General features: G+C 34.0%; 1 protein-coding gene across 1 annotated transcript in view; it reads left to right on the top strand.

The window, feature by feature from the left end:
- The first annotated feature begins 535 nt into the window (after positions 1-535).
- Positions 536-26,626, top strand: part of LOC117100870 — a 34,224-nt gene continuing 8,133 nt past the window's right edge. The window contains exons 1-13 of the mRNA XM_033240702.1: positions 536-638; positions 3,216-3,306; positions 5,148-5,261; positions 9,848-9,949; positions 16,410-16,523; positions 18,567-18,684; positions 19,697-19,856; positions 20,316-20,389; positions 22,833-22,900; positions 24,182-24,271; positions 24,386-24,565; positions 24,650-24,889; positions 25,090-25,284. Coding sequence (XP_033096593.1) covers positions 556-638; positions 3,216-3,306; positions 5,148-5,261; positions 9,848-9,949; positions 16,410-16,523; positions 18,567-18,684; positions 19,697-19,856; positions 20,316-20,389; positions 22,833-22,900; positions 24,182-24,271; positions 24,386-24,565; positions 24,650-24,889; positions 25,090-25,284 — 1,629 coding nt within the window. The 5' untranslated portion in view covers positions 536-555. The remainder of the gene's footprint in view (positions 639-3,215; positions 3,307-5,147; positions 5,262-9,847; positions 9,950-16,409; positions 16,524-18,566; positions 18,685-19,696; positions 19,857-20,315; positions 20,390-22,832; positions 22,901-24,181; positions 24,272-24,385; positions 24,566-24,649; positions 24,890-25,089; positions 25,285-26,626) is intronic.

The raw sequence follows: 26,626 nt of genomic DNA, 5'->3' as shown, positions 1-26,626 counted from the left end.
TATTTATATAGCAAGGCTTGATCCACGATATCATATGGTCGCAGATGCCCTACCTAGCGGTACCAGATAATGTGTTTTCTCCTACCCGAAATCCACTCTGACAAGGCTAGGCTAGCCTAGGCCTCTGAGCCTAAGAGGCCCCTTTTTTAACTATCCCCTGATTTACCTAATTTTATGCTGTGACTATAATTCATTCTTTATTTATAAATAGGCCTTCATAAAACGTTTAATTACTCACTTGTATTAATAATTAATTCATTATTGAACGAACAATGCTCGATCGCGGATGCGATGAAAATTGCAGCCCCCAGCAAAAAAATTACCAGCAGTTTGCCAAAGAATCCGGTTATCTGATTGGTCAATATTAGGGTAGTCGCCACTACGCCCAAATTCAGAAATTGGGGTTGTCGCGGAAGCTATCACAACGCCGATTTAGCCAGTAAGGTTTGTGAGCATGCGCAGATGACTGTTACGCTCTATTAGTTCGTAGTAGACTGTCCGCGTAGTCAAAACGAAAAATGCCTAATGACCGTGATGTACCGTACTTTATATGCGATGCTTTACTCAGCAATGTTCCCTATAGCAACATCAATCGTTGACAGATCTACAAAGACGATGGGTTCTGCACAGCTCTCTAGGTAATTATATGACCGTTATAACGAAATATTGTTGTTTAATAATTTAATAGCTAAGAAAAAGAGCTATTTACTCTGATTACAGGCATTTTTAATCTTATTATTTTATAATTGTTTAAATGTATATTACCATACTGATATATCCGCTATATATTTTGTTGTGCTTTCTTGGTTGAGAGTTGAGTAAACAGTTAAAACATTCAATTGTTCATTAGTTTTATTATGGATTTCAAAAATTCGTATTTTCCTTTTCGTATTCGTTCCAGTGGCCGTCACTCTCGCATGTAGACACATTGTATAATTAAGACAATTGAAGTAAATTTATTTAAAAATAACATTGTTAATTTGTAGAGGTCTCTAAAAACGACCTGGTAAAAAAAATGACCCGTTTTTCTAGTTGACTATTTATGACAAGAATTTGGTCGTTTTTTACACAAATCTGGTCATTTTTGCCTATTATCAGTTCAAATTGATCCGGTAATGATCCGGCTCCTTTTCAACTCTCATCGCGTCATCTTACTGGTCAAATTCAAGATTTTCTTAACGAAAAAAAAAAATGAAAACGTCAATACGGGTGGGTATTGCGACCCCGCAAACCCCCTCAAACCTAAAAAAAAAAAAAAAAAAAAAAAAAAACCGCAAACCCCTGTGATAATGATTGAATCACATAGTATAGGACTCAATTTGGAATCTCAATTTAAAAAAATCATAATTTTATGTTCGTCACAACCTATTTTTGGGGTAAAAAGACCATTGTTTATATACGAAAAGGAAAATACGAATTTAGGAAATCAATAATAAAACTACATACTCAGTTTTGAACTATTATTACTTCCTCCTAGGGAGTTTTTAAGGAAGTAAATGAAATGGAATTTATACCCTTCCTTTTGTTATCATATCTAATTTATACACAAACATTTGATAATCTTAACATTATGTCCTTTCAAAATCGTATTATTGTTATTTTTATCTAAAAGTGTATATATGGTAATTCTAACATACACAATTTACAGTTTATATTAATTAACGGTTGTTATTTCAAGAACCTTTTTTAAGCATGCCTTTGCTAGGATAATGTCAAAATTTTGTTTCATTATTTTCCTAGGTATAGTGCAATCTTCCTGCTGATCTTCATATTGAATTTCTTTTTAATCTCAACAAAGCTCAAGTCATTTTGCCTTTGTAGTTGATTTGTTTGTTGGCCGTTTTCATAAGACTGTTTCTCTTACTTGCAGTTCTATTGTTGTGTATAATGATAAAGTAGCCTATTTTAGAAATTTAAATTGCGTTGCTTGATGTGTATATACAGCTTTTTTATTTAATGCTTTTTCCTACTTTAGTGTTAGAATATTTTATATAATAATTTAGACTTTCTTAAGCAGTATATATGTTTGTTTTGGGGGCTATAAGGAGAGCCTCTCGTTGGCAAGTCATGCATTTGGGCAATCCTGCTGCATATTCCATTTTGTTTATTTGGCGAAATGAATGATTTTAAAGAGATGTCAGTAATAATGTAATGTATGTAGACACATTGTAGAATTAAGACAATCGAAGTAAATTTATCTAAAAATGTGTTAATTTGTAGAGGTAGTACAGGTAATACTTTTGGACAAAGTTGTTCCAATGCCAAATAAAATTTAAATTAAACCATAACGCAAATTATTTTAAACAAATGCTAATGTAATTAAATGAGTTTTTATGGTCCCTTAAAAATCACTATTATGTAAATATAAGGTATCCAAGGTAAAACTTAAACAAAGCATATTGAATCGGTCCAAAGAAACTTTACCCGATTTCTCTTGAATTCTGCTCGCCATCCAACCAATAATGCATATATCAAATATGAAGACCGACTTGCCCGACTTAATCTTACCTCCTTAGAACACAGAAGAATATTTCTTAGTCTCATTTTCATGTATAAAATAATTAATAATAAAATCAAAATCGACTCCCATAGTTATATTTCATTTAATACCCGTAAACCGCACCCAACGCTCTATCTTCCTCATGCCCAATGTAATGCACTTCACAACTCCTTTTTTCGCTGTACACCAACCAACTGGAACAATCTCCCTATTTCAATACGTATGTCTTCTACAATTCAATCTTTTAGAATATCATTATTAAATACAACACCTTCATGACAGTTCTGCCCAACAAATCATGTTTTATTAACTATCTTCATTCATTATTACTTTTATTATTGTTATTAATATTTTTTTTAATTAATTTTATTTTTTATTTTTTATATATATATTTTTTTTCTTGTTATTATTATATTATTATTATTACTATTATTATTATTATTATTATTATTATTATTATTGTTATTCTTATAATTTTTGTTATTGTTATTATTATTGTTATTATTATTATTTATTATTATTATGTATTTACTTTTATCAATGTTTTTCTGGTAGACATCTTGTACAGGGACATGTTCCCTTTTTGTCTACCAGACTCATTATTATGTTTTGAGTGAAATAAAATTATGAATTATGAATTATGAATTTCATAAATTGATTAAAATATATGAATGTACTTACGGCAATTTGTTACGTTTTTTTTGTTCATTATTAGTGGTGACTTAATCAACGCCATAAGTGACAAGAGATGGGATGAGGTACGACGTAGTATTAAATGGAAGAATGGACAAGTCAATGAAAGATACGTATGTACTGAGTACTCTAACTTTTTTTAGCATAATTTATTTTAAAGATATTCACAACAAACGATAAGTTTACATGCTAGTTAGGCATAGGGAGATTTGGCGCTGCAGTTGAACTATTATAAAAATACACAGATTTGTATTGTTTTACGACATTCTTTCTTTTATATATCCTTCCTGCAGCGGCCAAATAAATCACTACACTCCCATCGAGTTGATTTAGTAGCATAAAGTTGTTTGTATTGTATTGTGGGAACCGTTACTTGCACTACCTGATACAAATCTGTATCTGCCCCGAGTATAGTATAGTATCCCACGACCACTAATGATTACAGAGCCAAACCAAGGCAATATATATACACAGCCCAAGTGTGAATGCAAATAGTGGAATACAAGCTATGCAGCTCGGTTGCAGTAGATACAGAGAATATTTTGTCATTCTTAACGCGTCTTACAAAATTCTTACGAGACAGCACTAGTCCGTGAATTTGTGAACAAGATCGAAGATCTAAAGATGCAATCTCTACCGTGCATCAATGGCGGCGCTGGATCTCAATAGAGATTCTTAAATAATATATAAGTTTGAAAGGCAAATGGGAAAAAAACCCATGAAAGAGCAAACGGCCATATAATGCAAAACAATTTAAAATTAAAATTAAAACGGAACAGTAGAGAAAATCCGATCAGAATGACAAAATAAACTAAGCATCCACTGGAAGGAATCCCAATATCTGCAGACGGATCCGTTTCGGCCTTCCAGGCCTCATCAGTACAGCTAGGGTACAGACCCAAACGAAACGTTCGACCAGCTTAGGCAGGGCCCAAACTAGTCCCACGACCACTAATAATTACAGAGCCAAACCAAGAAAAAAGTGAGGCCACCTACACCTTGTTGGAGGGCCTAAGTGATATACCAGCTAGACAAGTTTCTTTTGGCATTTGTTTAAATTATTTTTTAAATAATTATTCTTGCAATACTTTTTAATAATAAATTTATACTTAACATAAGAACCTGTCTCTTATACACATCTAGATGTGTATAAGAGACAGATATATATGCGTGTATATATATACGTATATATATCGTCATAAATCCATGTGTATTCTTGAAATTATATAAAAGGCGTTGAAACAAGGAATTGAAGCAACGAGTCATGTGTACTATAAAACACTTGTTTATTTCAAAAGAAATTTTCGACCAGTCCTCTGGTTTTCTCAACTTACAAAACCAAATGACAAAATGTGGCTGATACAAGAGATCTATTATACAAATAAACAATATAATTGTGATAGGCTTAGAGTTAGGGCCAATTATCACAATTCTTTTAAAATAAACAAGTGTTTATATATGTATACACTGTTATTTTGAAGGAGTTATTTTAACTCCAAAGGAGTTATTCTGTACCTAAAAAAAGGTACAGAATAACTCCTTTCGAGTTAAAATAACTCCTTCAAAATAACAGTGTTAATATATATTCCACTATTTGCATTCACACATGGGCTGTGTATATATATTGCCTTGGTTTGGCTCTGTAATCATTAGTGGTCGTGGGACTAGTTTGGGCTCTGCCTAAGCTGGTCGAACGTTTCGTTTGGGTCTGTACCCTAGCTGCACCAATGAGGCCTGGAAGGCCGAAACGGATCCGTCTGCAGATATTGGGATTCCTTCCAGTGGATGCTTAGTTTATTTTGTCATTCTGATCGGATTTTCTCTACTGTTCCGTTTTAATTTTAATTTTAAATTGTTTTGCATTATACGGCCGTTTGCTGTTTCATGGGTTTTTCCCATTTGCCTTTCAAACTTTATATAACTTTATGAACTTTATTACATCTTTTTTTCGTAGCTCGGCATAACTTTATTACGTACAATTGTGCTGAAAATACCACCAGAAAATCTTGTGCTGGAAATATTAGATTTTGCAGAAGAAGAAGTTATAGATGATGTACATCAGGAGTTGGTAAGTGAATTTAATTGTTACTGCAAGGTATTCACTTTTTTTGAAATTATGCAAGTGATTTTATATTTCACTGGAATCACAAATGTGCTAAAGATATTTTTATATGCACTGGTGCGTATCTAGGCGAAGAGGGAGCACACACTCCCAAAAAGCTCGCGCCTTATTCACTCATCCCCATTGAAAACATTCAAACCAGAAAAATCGTCCTTGAGAAAAAAAATATCATTAAAATTTATACTTTGACACCTTTTAAACAATAGCAGTGATGGCTCCAGGACCTGCCCGATGGAGGGACTGAAGGCCCTGACGGGGGTGGGGGGCTAGTGGAGGGAATCGAGTCTAACTTGGCTGGGGACCAGGATGCCGCCCAGGGGTCCAGGGGGCGGAGTCCAGGGGGCTTGGTCCCCTGGAAGCCACGGATATTTGACGAAATTTTATTATTTTTATAGGCATCGAGTTACTATATGACTTCATGTAGGCTATGTTTTCTAATGTCGCAATCAGCTTTCAAAACCAAAAAATTGAATAAAACAAGAAACAAAGCGTATGCAATGTAACCATCTAATTTATTTTAAAATCCTCATTCTTGAAAGTGAAATTCTACATTTTGGAAATTTTCCATGAAATATGTCAACCACACTGTCATCGTCGAGGTTGATTCACCAACCACGATGTATTTCAAAGGGGTGGGGGGATATAGCCCCAGCCCCCCCCCCCCTTCTGGCGCCACCACTGAGCAATAGACTTAACATCAAACCTAATTTTTCTCACTTAATCCTTAGAGTGGACATCGGTATAAGCCTGTCACGGCAAAAATTGGACCGTACTAAAATCGGTCCGCATATGACCTTTTCTGACCGCTAAGGTCCACGGGGTCGACATTCGCCGCTAAAACCGGTCCCCCTGGAATGAAATTAGTCCGCATCTGCCTGGCTGCTTGTATCTCGGCTGCTGCTCGTAGGGTATGATTGTTTTTCCCGTAAAGTGCTTCCCCCAATCTTTTTCTGTCATTTCGTTTGTGTTCTTGGACAAGGCGCTTTTCCAGTGGCGTCATCAGCGGGGGAACAGCAGTGGTTTAAGCGCCCCCCCCCCTCCGTACAGGTCAATCCCCCTATCGGACACAGAGTTTGTCGGACTAAAAAAAATATAAAAATGCCCACGCTAACTCAAAGGGCCCCGGCGGGGGTCCAGGGGGCTTGGCCCCCTGGAAGCCACGGCTATTTGACGAATTTTTATTATTTTTATAGGCATCGAGTTACTATATGACTTCATGTAGGCTATGTTTTTTAATGTCGCAATCAGCTCTCAAAACCCCCAAAATTTGAATAAAACAAGAAACAAAGCGTATGCAATGTAACCATCTAATTTATTTTCTATCCTCCTTCTTGAAAGTGAAATTCTACATTTTGGAAATTTTCCATGAAATATGTCAACCACGCTGTCGAGGTTGATTCACCAATCACGATGTATTTCAAGCATCATAGGGCTATCCAAACGAACATTTGTCATAAAAGAACGCAAATTATTTTTAATTAGTCTCATTGAACTACTGTATTATTATTATTATTATTATTAATAATAATAATAATATTATTATTATTATTATTATTATTAATATTAATAATAATAATAATAATAATAATAACACAAACAGTTTAATAAAAACAAAGTGGTGGATAAACGAGCATTACATAAATATTTTATTTTATTTGTTTATTCCCCGACAAAATTTACTCGTCTTCTCCGACGGGGGGAGATGCTTCCCCGACGGGGGGGGGGGCTATAGCCCTAGCCCCCCCTCCCCTTCTGGCGCCACCACTGAGCAATAGACTTAACATCAAACCTTAATTTTTCTCACTTAATCCTTAGAGTGAACATCGGTATAAGCCTGTCACGACAAAATTGGACCGTGCTAAAATCGGTCCGCATATGAACTTTTCTGACCGCTAAGGTCCACGGGGTCGACTTTCGCGGCTAAAACCGGTCCCCCTTGAATGAAATTAGTCCGCATCGGCCTGGCTGCTTGTATCTCGGCTGCTGCTCGTAGGGTGGTATGATTGTTTTTCCCGTGGAGTGTTTCCCCCAAACTTGCAAGATCTTTTTCTGTCATTTCGTTTGTGTTCTTGGACAAGGCGCTTTTCCAGTGGCGTCATCAGCGGGGGAACAGCAGGGGTTTAAGCCCCCCTCCGTACAGGTCAAATCCCCCCATCGGACACAGAGTTTGTCGGACAGTCGGACTAAAACAAAATATAAAAATGCCCACGCCAACCCAAAACACATGCCTGTCATAGTCTGAGAATGTCATTTCTAGCCATCCAGAGGTTCCTCTAAAACCCTTCCCCAGCTTGGGCCTACGAGCTGAAGTCCCCCTGTCGGACAGCTCATCCCCTCTTCCCAGAAAATACATTCTACAGTCGCCACTGCACTTTACCTATGTTTGTGTCTCTCCACCCAGGATTATAAATGTCCCGGTGGTTCAATACTGGGAAAAAGCGTGGAATACCAAGGCTTAGAACGATAGGCTAACAGCTCATTTCCCTCGTTCATTAATGTATACCTTTACTTTTTTACTGTATATTAGTAGACTATCTATATGTAAAATTGATTAAATAAGCCTCCGAAACCCCTTATTTGTTACATTTCTCGGGGGCTCCGCCTCCTGTACCACCTTCGAAACATTTTAATCGACACTCGACCACTCCCACTTTGCTCTTGTCGGGGAACTTCCCCCCAAAAAACTGTACCTTACCCCTCACTTGCCCAAGACCTCAGACGCTGGCGCCACCACTGAGGCGTAGTAATAACTAATGCACATAAATTGGCTAAATACAGTAGTTTCATCTGGTTTCCAATATATATTCCATAGAGACAATTTCCTTAAGTAAACAAAATGTACTCACTGACAGTTATTTGTTAATGACAGTTTCGCCCAACTGTTGGGCTTCGTCAGATAGTGTTCCGGCTATTCCAGCTGGGGTACGACAACACGCACCAGTTGTTTTCAGAAATTCATCGTATGTGTGATAACTGATGTGATTCTTCGTCCCTCTTCATGTTTTTCTTTTTTTTTTCTGATGCTGATGGATTCCTTCATTTTCCGTTTTAGCCATGCTCTTTTATTGTGTGAAATATTTATGTTCTTCCAGTCTTGTATATGATTTTCTTTTAACATGTGATCCGTTATAGCTTAATTATATAATTCATTAGACGATGCTTTCCTGCTGGCCTTTGTTTGAATTACAATAGTATTGTCTTCACATCATCTTTATAATCTTTCATCCTTATGTGCATTAGTTATTACTACGCCTCAGTGGTGGAGAGTCGAGTGGCCGAGCGGTAAGCAGGGGCGCCGCTAGCTACATCGGCGCTGGTTCCAGCCGCTCCTCGCCCATGGTTCGGTTGGTAGATCTAAGTCTTCTCGGATAAGGACTTAAAATGGAGGTCCAGTGTATACATCTGGCTCGTGTGCACTTTAAAGAACCCATTGCATCTTTCGGAAGAGTAGGGGGTTACCCCGATGTTATGGTTCATTTCAGCCCCTGTCGTTGTGGAATGATGTGAACATGTATCTACCAAGAAGCGCCTCTTTACGGCTGCTAGGTAGTCACGGATCACACCCATACGCAATTCAGCACAATGACGCTACAAGTTATGGGTTATTCTCCTACCTTTACGTTTACATTTACCTTTGTTTCCAATGCGCTTTCAGTTTCCCCGATATAATAGACACCTAAACCTCAAGGCACAGAAAACTCACAAACACAAATCAGTACCTATTTTTCAACTCCCATCACTCTCTACAACATAATGAGAGTTGTCTGTGCATTATTCCACCGATGCCATAACATAATTACGACGAATAAAGATAATGAATCGGAAGCAAATACAATAATCTTGCTTTAAAAACATGAAATTATTCAACATGGGCCAATAAAAAGGTACTGTACAACAGGAAATGGGTAGAGAAAAATTTAAAAAAAGCAGAATCTTCCACTAAACGACATCCCTACAAATAAGATTTTACGACCAAAAGACAAAAATTCCTCTTCTTCTTCGTCTTCTTTTTATGAATTTATCGCCAACTTCAAAATGAAGGCTTCGGAGCGAGCTTCATCCGCAGATGGGAGTCTCATCCGGAAGTATGGGGAAGTATATAAAGTTGAATAAAAGAATAAATAAAATAAAAAATAAATAAAATAAATACCTGCAAGGCGGGGCCCTTGCAGGTACTCCCTCACGGGCCGGAGGGAACTGGAGCTCATCTTGGGCAAGGCCGCTCAATTCCTTGAGTATAAGGCCATTAGCCTAATACTAATGGGCCTTACCAGATTACCCATAGCCGGCCCCTACCGCCCACAGGCAACGCAAACAATTCAGCAATTAAAAAAAAAGGCAATACGAAGAACAATAAATAGTACCGTATGGTTGATGGGAAAGACAATTGCATGTGAAATAGTGTGTGAAATAGGGTGGATGGACTGTGACAAAGTTTATATCGAGAAACTGGAAGAGCACAAAAAACATTCCTCGTATTTTGTCGTATGTTCTGCTTTATATAGAATTTTCTCATTTTTTATACTATGTAGGCTGGTTGGAGTATTCTACATTACTTGGCTGCCTATGGGTACGTAAACGCACTTCGTCGTGCATTGGAAAAATCACAGCAGCGTGTTAATTGGCGAACAGAGGTATAGTATAAGCACAGATCCTATATACATGTATATCAAAATTGTTATGCTACATTTATGTAGCGAAATTTATAATACCGTAAAATTTCGAATTGAAGCCCTGGACTTCTTTTTCTTGCAAGCTTTGGATGGGCTTCTGTTCGAGACTACTTCAGCAAAGTTAAGAGGGGCTCTTTTTTTTTCAAAATGAATGCTGTAATTTTTTTGAGTTTGTACAATTAAACAATAAATAAGGTCAATGTAACGTAACATCAATCTGTATTATGGAGTGTATTTAACTCAGGCATTAAATCACCTAATCTAATGTAACCAAGCTTGTTTTTAATTTATTTTGTTTTCTGAAATTTATGCACAGTGTATGTACTGTACTATCTCAAAAAGAAGTCTACGCTATCTTGAAAGATGGGCTTCTTTTCCAGGCTAATTTTTGCAAACTAAAGAGGGGGCTTCAAATCGAGATTGGCTTCATCTCGAGATTAAGCCCACTGGGCTTCAATTCGAGCTTTTACGGTATTTGTGCGGTTAACATTTCCTATTATTTTGTTATTAAAATCAGAATTAGCAATCATCAAATCATATTACAAATTTGGCGATAAAAAGTAAAAGATTTTACTATTTATTGTGTATTGTGAATCTGTTACTAATAATCGCAGAAATAATAATAGTAATTTCGCTAACACTTTCACACTTTCCCATAGAGCGCAAACATACACTTCAAGATAGCCTGAGGTCTGGGGAGAGGAGCATCTTGGGATCCCGGGAATGTCAGACGGCTATAAGCCCATGTGAATATGTTCCATCTTTTTGTGTATTTACATGTCAAATCAAACGATCATGGCAGTGGTAATAGTAGTAGTGTTGGTAGTCATGCAAGTTGAAACGGGGGAGTGGGTTTGGCAGAAAATATATAATATCTTGGTGGTTAAACGATCTGGACGGAGCGGAGGAAATAGAAAACGACTAAGAAGACGCAAGTACAATGTACATATGCCTTCAATAGCACCAATAATCTATGCTAGGCTTCAGTGGCTAGCAAAATAAAATGGAGGAGTTAAGTGCATTTAATTATAAAATTTTTATATATACCTGATGATATTCCTTTTTGATAAAATAATTAGAAATCGGGAAAGCTTATTTCCCGCCATCTAGGAATCAAATTTTCTCGGGGGAGGTCCCCGACCCCCTTTTCTTTTTGATGTTCATCGATTCATGGAAAAAAGTAGCCTAGGTTCCATGCCCTAATTTTGGGTTACTCACTCTTTATTGCACTTAGTGCGCGCCATACCTAATTTAATTGGCGTCCCATACTCGATTTCTTTTTTTGGATTCCGTATCTAAATAACTTTTCGTTGGTGGCGCTGTCCAGAATTAGAAAAGTAATAAAAAAATAAGAGACTTGGTGTGGCAAGTCTAGGAAAAAAGGAATACGGTACGTATGCAATGTATGTATACAGTTACACACATAATAGGCCTAATACTTTACTGTAATAAGAATAAGAAAAAAATACCTGACCGTCCTCAAGGGGGAAAACCTTGAATTTTAAGGAATTTAAGTCATTAAAAGACATTTCAGAAGTCGGGAAAGCTCATTTCCGGCCATCTAGGAATCAACATTTTCCCGGATAGGAAACCCTGGATCCTCCTTTCTTTCTGTGATTTATCGATTCATATATAAAAAGAACCAGAAGGAAAATCTTTGAATTTTGAAGAACTTAAAAGTCATTATAAGACACTTCAGAAATCATGAAAGCTCATTTCCCGATATTTAGAAATCAACATTTTTCCGATGAGAACACGACCCCCCCCCCTTTCTCTTTGGGATTCATTGATTCATAGAATCGTTTTCAAGCAGGGGAACCTTAAAATTTTGAAGAACTTTTGAAGACACCTCAGAAATCAGTAAAGCTCATTTTCCGCCATCTAGGAATCAGCATTTTCCCTAAGGAGAACCTAGATTTTTTTTTCTATTTGTGTGGGTCATCGATTCATGGAATTGATTTCAAAATAAGCAATCTCAATGTTTCAGTTTGCTTATTATACCAATGTATTTTGAGATTTTATTTGCTACACTTTGTTGATGGCTAGACCAATTTAAGTTTTCATGAACTAAAACACCAAGAAATGATACTTCACTTTTTCTATCAATCAGTCAGTCAGAAGACCTGTACTTAGATAAATATATTGTTTTCATGTGACCTTTGAATGCTTTCGGGGATTTACAATTTATAATAATATCTTTATCTAGGCTATTCCATATGGTGGGACCTGAAAATGTAATAAAAATTGACTCATAGTAAGTTTAACAAAAGGCACTTGTAATATATTTGGATTTCTAATACTGTAAGAATGAGATATTACACGGTTAGAGAAAAGCAATGCGATTGATACAGGTACTAAATTATTCACATATTGAAACATAAAATAAGCAATCTGAAATTTATGAAGGTCACTAATATTTAAGATGTTGAGTTTTTAAAATAGAGGTTCAGATGCAGTTTTAAATGGTGAAGATGTAATTAACCGAACAACCCATTTTTGTAATATAATAATTCTTTGTAAATTTGAGGGATAGTCTGCGGCCCAAATGATGTTGCAATATAATAAATGGGGCAAAATAAACGAATTGTATAAAGAAACTAAAATACTTAGAGGAAAAAAATGTTTCAGTTTGCTTATTATACCAATGTATTTTGAGATTTTATTTGCTACACTTTGTTGATGGCTAGACCAATTTACGTTTTCATGAACTAAAACACCAAGAAACGATACTTCACTTTTTCTATCAAGCCGTTTGCCATTTAGAAAAACATCACATATTTTGTGTTTATAATGAAATTAACTAAAATAAAAATTTGTTTTAGTTGTGTTAATTAATAATTTATTTGTAATGAACCAATTGCTAATCTTGCTTAATTCAGAATTAAATGTGTTAAACAATAAATCAAAGTTATTAATAAAATATGGTAGTATCATCGGCAAAGGAAACAGTGTGTAAAATATCACTAGCCAATGATAAGTCATTAACGTAAATAAGAAATAATAAGGGTCCTAAGACGGACCCCTGTGGTACACCACACAAAATACTTCTTGATGTCGACTTACAGTTACCAATTTGAACATATTGCTTTCTATTATTAAGATAACTTGTAAACCAGTCTAATGAGACCCCTCTAATGCCATAACGAAAAGGTTTAGAAATTAGAATATCATGGTTGACGAGATCAAAAGCTTTTGACAAATCAAGGAATGTACTCAATAAAAATTCATTATTTTCAAACGCATTATTAACAGAATTCATGAGTTCTAAAACGGCATGTGTGGTGGTATGATGTTTGCGAAACCCGTATTGATGGTTATTAAGTAAATGATTTTCAATAAAATAATTATAAAGACGAGTATGCATTAATTTCTCAATTATTTTTGAAAATATGGGTAGAATGGAGATTGGTATGTAGTTATTTAGTAAGTGCGAGTCACCTTTTTTAAATGCAGGAATAACTTTAGCTATTTTTAAATGGTCAGGTACAGAACCTGTTGTAAAAGATAAATTAATTGCGTGTGTAAGGTGGCTTAAAATTGCAGAAGCAATTTTTTTAAGAACAAAGGGTGTGAGAGAGTCATGCCCCGACCCTTTATTAGAATCGAAATCGTTGATTATATTTAATACTTCCGTTTCAGAAACCGGATTAATAAAAAAAGGAATTTTGGGTGGGAGGTGGTAAATATGAAAGTGGATCAATGTTATTATTAGGTATTGAATTACATGCAGTTTTGCCGATTTCTGAAAAGAAGTCATTAAAGTAACGGCAAATAGCATTTATATCGTAAGTATACTCTTGTTCAATTTTTACAACATTAGGTATCTTTTTATTTTTTTTATCAGGGTTTATTACAGAATTAATTACTTCCCATACCTTCTTAATATTTGATTTAACTTGACTAAATCTTGTTTCATAGTACTTCTTTTTTGATATTCGACAAAGAGCAGTAAAGATGTTGTTATATTTTTTGTAATTTACATTATCTTAATTGTTTTGGGAATTAATAAATATTTTATAAAGCTTATGTTTACGTTTACTACATTTTAGAAGAGAGGGTGTCATCCATGGGTGTTTACATTTTGTTTTCTTTAGGGTCTTTTCTTTAGTAAATAGATGTTTTTGTTTGTAGAAAATATGTCTATAATTGAATCAAAAGATGAATTAGAATGATAAAGGTTAGATCAATCTGATTGAGAGAGATCTTGGCTAAATGCTCCTATATCCTTAATAGAATACGAGTAATTAAAAGTATCATTATTTATATATAAATCATAATCAATTATTTGAAAAATAGGTAAATGATCAGAAATATCAGAAATGATAACACCTGATACAATTTCAGAATTAATATGGTTAGTGTAAAAATGATCAATAAGAGTTGCATTATTTTGTGTAATTCTCGTCGGTTTAGATATCGTAGGGAAGAAAGAGTTTGATAAGATACCATTTAAATAATTATTTATAAAATTTTGATTATGAAACTTGATTAAATCTATATTGAAGTCTCCCATAATATTACAAAATTTATTTTCATAATTTAATTTTAAAAGCAGTTCATTTATTATGGCAGTAAAATTGTCAATATTTGAATCCGGCGGTTTATAGATAATGCCAATGATATTATTCTTTTTCCTTTTGTTAAGAATTTCAATAAACAGGGAATCACATATTTCTTTTGGCAAAATTAAATCATGTCTTAACTTGAAATTAATTTCATTTTTAACGAATAATCCAACCCTTCCTCCTGTTCGACCAATACGATTACAAGATAAACAATTATATCCTTCTAAAAATGGATTATTTTTTTGGTCGTTTAACCATGTCTCAGAGAGACCAATGATAGAAAATTTGAGGTTGATGTAATTAAAAAGCTCTTCCAATCTGTCATGTTTATTTGACACACTCCTAACATTGAGGTGAAAAATTGATACTTGATTAGTGCTTTTATTCTTTATAAGTTGGTTAAATTGATTAATATCAAAGTATTTGCACAAATCAAGTGTGGATGATCTAAAGTTAAGGTGATTAACTAGCATTTCAGATTGTTCATCAAATTTGACGTCATCATCTAATAATGGGTTAAAAACAGGATTATACATTTCAGGAGATTTCATTGAAACATTAAATAATTCATTAGAATAGTCTACCCCGTGAAAAGGTAGATTTATAAACTCATTATTTGCCATTTATCACATAATTTTTAAGATATTTAACCTACAATATTTGCGCTATATATATCAGTCGAGAAAAGGAATACAATAACAAGATAATGAGTAAGAATGAGAAAAATTTACCTGACCATTTTCAAGACGGGAAAACATAAAATTTCGAAGAACTTTAAAGTCATTAAAAGATACTTCAGAAGTCTGGAAAGCTCATTTCCCGCCATTTAGAAATCAGAATTTTCCCGGAGGAGAAACCCCTGACCCCTTTCTCTTCGAGGGTTTATTGAATTATGGTAAAAAAGAATACATATGCTACTCAATTTTTTTTATGTAAGTATACACATATAACAGGTTATTTACTGTAATAAAAATGAGAAAGTTTACTTGACGGTTTTCATGGCGGAAAACCTTGAATTTTGAAGAACTTAAAAGTCATTAATATACACCTAGCTCGAAAGTCGGGAAAGCTCCTTTCACGCCAAACTAGGAATCAAAATTTGATTTTTGGGTTTTTTGGGAAACATTTTGATCCCCCTCCCCTTGATTCGTATTCACATTTATCTTAAAAGTTTATGCCCCCTATCCAACACTTTGAAAAACATTCCGCTGGCTCAGGTAGTGAATTAACGTAAATTGTCGAAATAAGCACCACCTTCGAATAAACGCAGCACCAAACCTGTGTATATGAAACACTTTAAGAAATAGGGTTTTAGATACAATGTATACAGTGTTAAAATGAATAAATACGGTAACACAATGAAGGCACAAGCATTTTATAAACATTTTTACAATGACGTAGGACCTATTATAGGCCTACTGAACTACGGGAAGGCGTGAGATAGGTAACATGGGAATTGGCTATGGAAGCTCCACGCCAACATTTTCTTTTTTATAAGCGTTGCTTTTAAATAAGCGCCGCTGAAGCCTCCAAAAGTTCTATAAACGCTTATTCGAGCATTTACGGTACCCTTATCCTAAGGATGTTAGAAAAAGAACAAAGTCTAACATTATGCACTGTACACTGATCCACATGGAAAGCGAAGGCCTAGTAGACAAAGGACATCATACTCATGTACACTTTTAGGTGACAGAAGGCATACTACAGTTTTTTTACGGCTTATTTTTGAAAGAAAGGACAATGGCAAGACTTAATGCTGTCTTATAATATCAATATAAGGTGATTTTCATTTAACCTCAAATAATACAATTGTATGAACTTTTGATAACTATACAATTTTTTTTACTCTGTTTCAGAACGGCTTGACACCACTACATGTATTGTTAAACGCTAACCACTCATTTCGCATTCACCTACAAGGCTTGCAAGTCCTCTTAGACGCTGGAGCAGATAGCAAGCTGAAGGACCAGGTATAGTAACATGATATGTAGTAGAATGAATATGAGCCAATACCTCTAAATACACAATTTAAGCGCACCAGTTCCTGTCTATATCTTTATGTTATGTGATGCAAAGCATATATTCTATCACTCTGAAAGTAAATTTACGTAGAATAGATCAATAAAAATGGACATAGGAGTAATCCTTATCTATTCATTAACAAGAATAACTTTTTCAATTAATCAATTTTATAAAGCCGGAGTTAGTTTCGACCTTAGCAAACCTTGCTAAAAAAGTACACTTTCTCCATCAAAAAGCTTTTTCAATGAATGGAATTACCTGCTCGAAGCACGAACTCCTGTAGACCAAGCCCAAGCGTTACGATTTTTAATCGTGCTGGAAATGCACTAGCGATGCAAGTGTTCAATGTCGAATATATGAACATGTAGGCTGCTGGCACCTTGACCTCTGACGATTAGTGTCAACAAATGTTTACAAAATTAATGAAATGCAATATTAATGACAAAATGATTATTATTGTTTATTTTCGGTAAATATTTCAGCTGCTTCAAATTTCTTTCCTATTCTTCTTCCTTCCTATGCCTCATCCGTTTTTTCGTTAAATTTAATTTAATTTATTAATACATATTTACGGATAATATTAAATAAATCAACTCACGATCATAAATTGTGTAAAGATAAAATAATATAAATATGCTTATGGCACATCGTCACGGCAATTTAACTATACAACATAATATAATAAGATAATATATTTATTTACCTTAAAATGTCGGTATGCTTTAAACATATATTAAATTGTTTCATTCTACCTTTTTTGTTTTCCCGTCATGGTCATAATGAAAACAAATTAAGTGTCCCCAAATAGGGGTTATTTGACCATTCGGCACACTTAGGAAAAGTGGCGTAACAACGAGTCATGTGGCCAGAGAGCGAGCAAATGTATAAGTATTTTTCGCTCGCAAATTGACTGGATTTAATTAGGTACTTCTAAACAAAAATCTCACCCTAACTGGCTCGATGTTTCGCAGTCGCATAGCCCTTACCCAGATTTTTCTCTAGATTCACCCCTGAATATATTCTATAAGAACCATTCCAACATTATTTTAAAGCACAGACTACAGCACTAAAATCTAAAGACGGACAAAAATTTACTTTTTCCCATAATAATGTAGACCACGACTTTTTTATCAATATATATTTCTCTATAATAGGGGTGTCCCAAAGGAGGGGGTTCTACTGTAATACCTAAACATGTGGGCATTTTCAGAAAGTAAACCGACCTTGGCTCTGGGACTATTGAAGCTATGAGCTTGGGTTTTAAGATTTTATTGTTATTATGATATTATACATTATTTTTACATAAAATGACCTTGAATGACCTGTAATGGAATACCTGTAATTATATGAAAATATCCTAAATGGTATTAAGTATTTCTTTAAATGGTAAACAAAATATTAAGCAACAGAATTATAATCATTCAGTGTTTTAGATGCTGAGATATTGACATTAGGTTTGGCATGTCTGCCATTTTGAAATTCAATGTGGCATAATGACTTGGAGTGAACTAAATCCTATCAAAATTGAATTTTAATGACTATGAGAAGTATGTACAAAATATAATGCTTATATCCAGAGTGCCCACATCCATTTGCTCGCTGTCAGATCATATCGTACATGTAGCCTCCACATAATTAAGTTTTAAGTACTACTTTTTATAAAAACACACAAAATAAGTGGTTATTATAAAGAGCTATAAAAAATTGCTACCAGTTTTTGAGGTGTTATCATGCAATTTCTAAACGTTACGGTAACAATACAGAAACATTTTGGTTTAGAAATCAACTTGTTCTTCTGCCGCTGGTTGCACCTACTCGTCAATAGGCATAATTTTTTAGGTCTACTGCTACTACTAATGGTACATGAAATAGTAAATTCTATTTTATTTTTTGCTATTTTGTTTTATGTCCCTCAACAATGTGGTCGCTAATAATAGGGTGCTTATCATTTGCTTAACACAATAATGTTTATGATATGAATGATGTTACAGAACGGGAAAACACCTCTTGACATGTTTGTGCACAATATGTGTGAGGAGTATGGGAATAAGGATTATGGCAACACAAAGAGAGAGAAACAGAAAGAAGAGATCTTGCAGATCTTGCACAGTAAGCAATCAGCTTCTAGTTTGCTATTTTTGTAAATAAGCGGTTGAACGAACTAGATTCGGATTGGATTTATTTTGTTTTATTATAAAACAGAACCTAGAATCAGTTACGTTATTAAACATTAGAGAATGTAATTAGCGAGTCGAATTTAATTGGCGAGACATGTCGCTGAGGGTAAGGCAGGGGAGCCGCTAGCTGCAGCCTTCAATATCGGCGCTGGTTCGCGTTGCTTCTCTCTTATGGTTAAGTTGATAAAACAAGTCTTCTGGGATAAGGACGTAAATTGAGATATAGTGTACAAATTTGGCTTGTATGCACTCTAGAGCCCACTCAGTGCACCTCTCGAAAGAGTATTCCCCGATGCTATGGTTCATCTCAGTCCCTGTTAATTAAGAATGATTTAAACATGTACTATACGCGCCTCTTTACGACTACACAGTCACGGACCACGCCTACACGCAATTCAGCAAAATGACGTTGCCAGTTTTGGGTTATTCTTCATTTAACTAAGGGTCATCTTTGTTTGTCAGCGAAGGTAGAATATTAGTGACAAAAATAAATAAGTAACACTATAATATAATATAATAGGCCTAATATTGCATAGTGGTGCAAGAAACAAGTTAATGATTCAATAATTATTTATTGTTTGTTTTAAATATTTCACAATATATACTGTTGTTGTAAATATTGTTGTGTATTTCAGATTTGAAACATGTTTACTAATATAATAAATAATAACAAATAATACTAATAACAAAATAGTAATAATAATAATAGTAATAATAATTAATAATTAATAATAATAATAATACAATAATATTAATCATAATATTAATAGCAATAATACCGATTTTAATAACGACAATAATTACGAAAACGACAAGAATAACAATGATAAATAATATCAATGGAGATAACAATAACAAAACAATAACAATAATAATAATTTAATATTAATAATAACAAATATATTTGAATTAAAAATAAATGTTTGAGTTTTTTTCTGAATTAGAGGTCACTGTTCCTGGAGAAGTATTAACCAGAGGAAAACCTGCTATGAGTGCATTTAACAAAGAGTTAGAAAAGGGAGGAATCACAGTAAACCACGCTCACTTAGTAATAGTTGTTGATGATTTTGATGTCATTGCACTTTGGGATCGTATAAGAGAAGAGTGAGTTTCTGTAATCTTTAACGATATTTTTTTTTTAAATGGTGTGTATGTTATGTTATACGCGCATGGTGGGGCAGTATAGTGGTGACTAGTAAGGAGGGCGTAAAAAAGTGCTCTACCTGAAAAACGGAAATGTATTAATATGCCAGAAACTTGTCCACTGTGGATAAGTGTTCAGTTTTTATATTGTAAAGTTGCTTTCCTTGTTTTGCTTCCGGTTTTACTATAATTATCGTAATGAGCGTAACTAACGTAATTAGCTTTACGTGCTTATGAATGCAAACGCCTACTGTCATGTCTGGAAAGGAAAATATACTTACCTAATTATATTATATTTGTCCAGAAATACTTCAGATGTTGGTTAATCATGTTAGTACAGGTATGTAAGTCTGAACCAAAGACTTTTAACTGACCGTGTTTCAACTGTATAATACATTTGTAAATTGTTATATCATACAGGTTAACTAAGGAAGTGCATAGAACTGATTTTGCTATTGAAGACACTCGTCTGGAGGAAACGGAAGACATTGATGGTATGACAATGAACATTTTTTTGATTGCTGTGACATTAATCTTGTCCTCTTGCTTTATATAAATATTCACTTTTTTGCACTAAAGACTGTTAGGTTGATGGGATATGGCTCCAATACTTTTGAAATCGCTAAGGATGAGGTCTAGTGGAATTAGAACCATACTTACCTTCGACCTAACGATTATATAATAGAAAGAGAAGCATTAAAATTGGTCAAACTTGGATTTGAAATCGGGACTTCTGACATACCATGCTGACTGGTCTGGCCGGTTGAATTATGGGGTCCAATAGAATGAATGTAACGGTGATATAATACGAAATAAGAAGAAAATCACATTGAACCCAGCGGTGGGGGCGGGGGAGGAGTGTGGACCCCTGTCGTCCAAAGAACGACTATATCTTCGGATCGAACATTTTTTTAAATATATAATTTCCTTATCCAAATAACGTTTTTTGATTGCCAATCCCTAATATTGTGGACTAAAAGCACATTTTGGACCATACAAAAAAAGCCATAAAAACTCTCCAAAATGAACCTTATCAAACGAGTTTTTATTCCAGGTCGTCCACATAGGCTTCGTTGGCCTTTTGATTTGTACCCCTCAGTCGGACACGTCGGACCACTCGTCGGCAAATGTCTGGTGCCTCCGCTGATTGGACCCCATTTGGATTTGACCCTGAGACCTCCTGATATACTCTTCTGAAGTTTTTTAACGGATGGAGTTGAACCCGAGATCTCCAACATACCATGATGCTCATGAGTCATACCCCATGAACGTAACGATGATATAATACGAAATCAGATGAAAATAATTATTGGACCTTTTTGATATTTGCATCCGATAAAATCAAATTGGGGTTCTTTGGCAATTGAACCCGAGACCTCCGTCATACTGTTCGGAAGAGGTCCAGTGGGAATTGAAGCATATCTCCATCCACTTAATGATGATGTAATACGAAATAAGTTAAACAAACCAAGTTGGGCCTCATCGGGATTTGAACCTTGGGCCTCTTTTATTAATTATTCTATTGTAATGTTGTCAGATAAGAAAGTATATTACAAACTCTAACCCCGGTATTCTTAAAACAAACTTTAGTCGTAGTTCGAGCTAAAACTTAAAAATTACGTCATTTCGTATTCTTAAAACGAACTTCGACTAGCACTACGACTAAATGACGTGAACCTCGACTAAATGATACCTCCGCAGGCCGATTTTTTTAGTCAGCCTAGGGTCAGGCTAAATCGCCGACTTGAAATATTTACCCCAATGAAAACGTGCTTTTTGTAACTTACGATAAAGTTAAATGAATAAAAACGATTGTATAAGTAGGTTTGATATATCTTCGGTGTGTTAAACAAAAGAGACATCAAGTTTAGCTTCCAGAAGAAGAAACGAAACATAACAATAAGAATAATAGTAACAATAACAATAATAATAAAGATAATAATAGAAAAAAAAAATAATAATAATAATGATATTCATAATAAAGAAAAATTTAATAATAATAATAATAATAATAGTAATAATAATAATAATAACAATAACAATAACAATAACAATAACAATAATAATAATACTAATACTAATACTACTACTAATAATAATAATAATAATAATAAAGACGATATCCCACTAGTCTTTGTACTGGTTTCTGTTTACATTTTTTCATGCAATATTTGAGAGATAATCAGTTTACACAAAAGAATAGTGCACTCGGATTTTTGTTTCTGTACATTCTGTGTTTACCAATCATAAACGAACAAGCCTCCTTTGCATAATTATTTTGGTAGTACTCAAAAGTGCACACTCGTTATGACGTTTCTGTCTACCACTGTCTATTCAGTTAACGTATAAAAGTTACGGTAATAGATTTCTGGTAGAACCAGGGGGTAGTATTAAGAATTAAGATTTGAAACATAAGTAGCATACTCATCACATCTGGCCAGTTACAGCAGTGTGTAGATATGAATGATTTTCTACATGTACTTCATTTCACATTTCACTTTAACTACACTACTATGTCTTAGCGATAACATCTGTCGGGAGTTGCCACACTACATACTCCTATTAAGTGCCTTTTAAAAATTCTTGATGAACAACATCCTTGTTGAACAAACTTCGAAAAAAAGTAAAGGACAGATTTGATTAGTGTGTGATTGTGTGGGTGGATGGTAATTTAACAGTTCCATTGATTGGGTGTGTGTGTGTGTGTGTGTGTTTGTGTTTTACACTCGATTTTGCAAATAGGTCCTTAGTCTATCAATAGGCGGAAAAATCCGTTAACAAACTTTAACATAGCACATGCTAGAGAAGTCCTAGGCAGGGCCTAGCCTTGAGTTGATTTCAGATTTTGTTATCGGACATGTAAACTGCCCACCTTTAACTCTGCCCTACCTCAGATGTTCGCAAATGAAAGAATTTGTTTTGTTATCTTTATCTCAGGGGTGATTAATGAAAACAACACATACATTTTGAACATTCATGATCAGCAGCTCAACTATACTCATCAAGTAAGTATTCACAATCAGTTTTCTATTTTCCTATTATATTTGTTTAAGTTTAGCATCAAATATGAAACTACTGAAGTACTATACAGTAAGGATATCACTTGAAGCAATAATGATCTCATTAAAAAAAATGCATAAAATGCCTATACAGTTATAAAACACCTTAAAAATAAATGCTTTATTGTAATGTGTTATTTAGGTAAAATGATAATAAAGCACAGAGAGCAGCAAAAGGCTAAGATTGTCTTAGTAGTACAAATTTATTGTAAGAAATAACAAATTTCAGGACTAACTTATTTACATTTTTTTCATAGTGGACTTCATTATGAGACTGTACAATGACTGATGAAGTCCACTGTGTGGACAAAAGCTAGAGTAAATAAAGTGTCCTTTTGTAAAACAGAACAGTGATATTATTAAGATGTTGAAATTACAAAAATAAATAAATAAGTAAAAAAATAAAAAATTGTAAAGTATAAGGTTCGTTCGTTCATTCGTTTGTGTGAATCCAAACTCACAAGAGCTACACAGGTGTTAATGTAGCATCCTTTAGCGAATAATGGATTCTAGTTGCTGTTATTAGTTGACAGCAACAGTCATAGCAGGGTCACCACCATCAGGTTAACAACCTGACCCCAAGTATAAAGTAAAAAACACACACGCACACAAAAAAAAATCAATCAATGAAATTCGAACTATGTCTGCAGTGGCATAAAGGTGATGTTTAGAATTCTTACCATTACGCAGACATAGTTGTAGTTTAAGAATGTTTACCTTATGTAATATTTATCCTAATTATACTTTGGGTCTTCACCGAAGTTTAATAATTTCTCCATTGTACCATGATCTACTCTAGAAAGTTTTATTTAGATCCATTGATAAGTTTTTAGAGATATTTAGGTCTAGGAGTTAATAGCACTCTAAATGACCCGAATCTGGATCGTCACTAAAATTTAAAATTTTATTTCTTGTAAAATGGTTGCATTTTTCAGAGTGTTTCATTCAGATCATTCAATCAGTTTTGGGGATATCTGGTATGAGACGTCTCAATTTAAATGGTCTTATTTTCATTCCCTACACCGGATCGTCACCAAAATCTAATCTTTTCTTTATTGGACCATGAGAAATATAAAAGTAGATTTAGATCCATTTATTTATTATTATTATTATTATTATTATTATTATTATTATTATTATTATTATTATTATCATTATTATTATTATTATTATTATAAAAACATTATTATCTGCTAACCTTTTACAATTTTCAAAAACCTTATTTAGAATCCTCTAAACAGCGAGGCGGTATTTATAATTGGGTTCAATTTGGTAGAAGGAATGCACGCTAAAAGGAAATGTAGAGTCTCCAGAATGGTAAAATTTTAATTGTTACTTTTACGTATAATTTAGTCTATTTGTTTTGTTTAACTATTCCTGTGATGTGTGTCATTTAGGCATCTAATTTACTTTCAATTTTTCATCCCTCAGGCAGTACCGATGACAAATGATATGACAAATTTACAATTTATCAAATATCGGATGGAGTTGATATTTACGTACGCCGTTACAGTTGAGGAACACTGTCTCAAATCAGAGAAACCTAAAATTGTGGTAGTCGGTACCAACAGTGAAGACCTACAAGGAAACGATGAAGAAAAGAAGCTGCAGGTTTGTATTCTAATGTCATTCTCAACATCCAGTAAAATTAAACTTCCAACATTTTCTAATTAAATGCTTGTTTTCTGTATTTAGGTTGAAAAACAGTTTAAAATATTATTCCAAGAAATCAAAGGCACTCCGTATGAATGTTACGTGGTAAGAGATATGTACTTCATAAACAACGAGTCTCCATCGGGAAGTGAGATGCTAAAGCTGAGACAAGATATTTGTAGATTTCTAAAATCGATGCCAAAAACGATTCCGCTTACATGGCATAAATTTCAACGTGAATTACGGAAGATTGGGGAAAAAGTGCACGTACAATATCATGAGGTACAAATTCATTATCATTTAATAACATGATTGTAAAAAGATGACAAATGTTGTAGTTCTGAATACTTGCTCAGTTTTCTTCGTAATCTGATTTTATAGTGACTTATTAATTAGTCTAGAGTATATCAAATGTTATGAATAATTCATGTATTTTTGTTGTTAGCATGACAAATTAAATATTCTATGTATAATTACCGAAGGTGCGTACTGTTGCCAATAAGTGCGGGATTTCAAAAGAGAATATCATCCATACTATCAACTACTTACACGATCTTGGAATTGTTATGTACTTCGAACACAACGAACTACTAAAAGACACAGTGGTAATAAACCCAGAGGAAGCGAATAATATTATCAAGGAACTCATTACAGCAGTGAAACCTGCCGACCAGATGGTGAGTTACCAAAATAAATGTGTGTTAAACATCATCAGGCATGAGGCGCCCTTCAGTTAAAAATGACTATGAAACTGACATTGGAGGGCCATCACAAACACATTCTCTAAAACATTACATTACACGAGCAAAAGTACATTAATTATCTTACTATTAAAACTGAATGATTTCAATGGAAAACGAGGTGTCTCCTTAATAATGAGCTATATCACTTTTCTTTAATTTAAATATCTTTCTTAATTCGCTTAAGAAATTAGTCTTTGCCTTAGAGCATATCTTCTAATGATTATGCGGTCCAATATGCTAGGGACAAGTTCTGTGACAGGTTGCACAGACAAACAAAGTGCTCACAAAGGGACATATAAATTGTATTGTAAATTAATGATAACAAGATTCTGTACATAAAAAATATTACTCAACTAAAATATATATATATATATATAATATATATTTTTCTTAAATCAAGAAATTTAAATAAATATAGATAAATATAGGCTACCTTATATAAAGATAGCGTAAAAGAATAAAACAAGAGGAGTAGGACTAGGTATAGACAGATAGTGTGAAAAGAGTAAAGTTGGAAATATTGTCTCTTCAGGGATCCGAGCTCTCATCTGTCCAATCGAAATATCCTCATTTTGATATTGACGGAAGAAGAATGTGCTTCCACTCTACAGCTCAAATCATGCCAAAAAACCAGTCTCGGGATTGTTGGGATTATTGACTTGCTAAAAGCAATATCTTATGAGGGGGCGCTTATTCAAACGGGGCGCTTAAGGAAATTTTCATGTTATGAGGGGCGGTTTATGCGCTTATTCAAACGGGGCGCTTATTCGCGCGAGTACGCCTACGGTATTTTAGTTAAAGCTGGTAACAAATTAAGACACCTTTCATGGCGTAAACTAATGGTAAAATACGAAGCATATATATATATATATATATATATATATATATATATATATTATGTAAAAAATTAAAATCTAATTCGGCTTTGTTCAAACGAAGAGTAATCTTTTCATATTTCCTTAATAAAGAAACTGGTAATCTTCTTGAACTGAAATCCTTGATAATAGAACCAAATGGACGTAAGTTGACAAAAAATACAACGCATTTTAAAAATAACACAAAAGATTTAATGGCAGACATGTTTCGGGTTACCTTCAACCCATCATCAGTTAACAAAAAGCAACAAAACAGAAATGAACCAAATACTCTTGTAGACTATATGTATATAGGTAATTATCATGCTGAATATTAAAGAGATAGATTGATTTGTTTGACAATAGATTTGACCAACTATAGTAACTCTAAAATCTGGACTAAGTGTAGCTAATTATTATTC

This window comes from Anneissia japonica, unplaced genomic scaffold (genome assembly GCF_011630105.1).
Source record: "Anneissia japonica isolate Jap-2015-1 unplaced genomic scaffold, ASM1163010v1 scaffold1446_len297786_cov117, whole genome shotgun sequence".
In the NCBI taxonomy this organism is placed as follows: domain Eukaryota; kingdom Metazoa; phylum Echinodermata; class Crinoidea; order Comatulida; family Comatulidae; genus Anneissia; species Anneissia japonica.
Note: the sequence above shows the minus strand (reverse complement) of the source record. Positions and strands in the feature narration are given on the sequence as shown.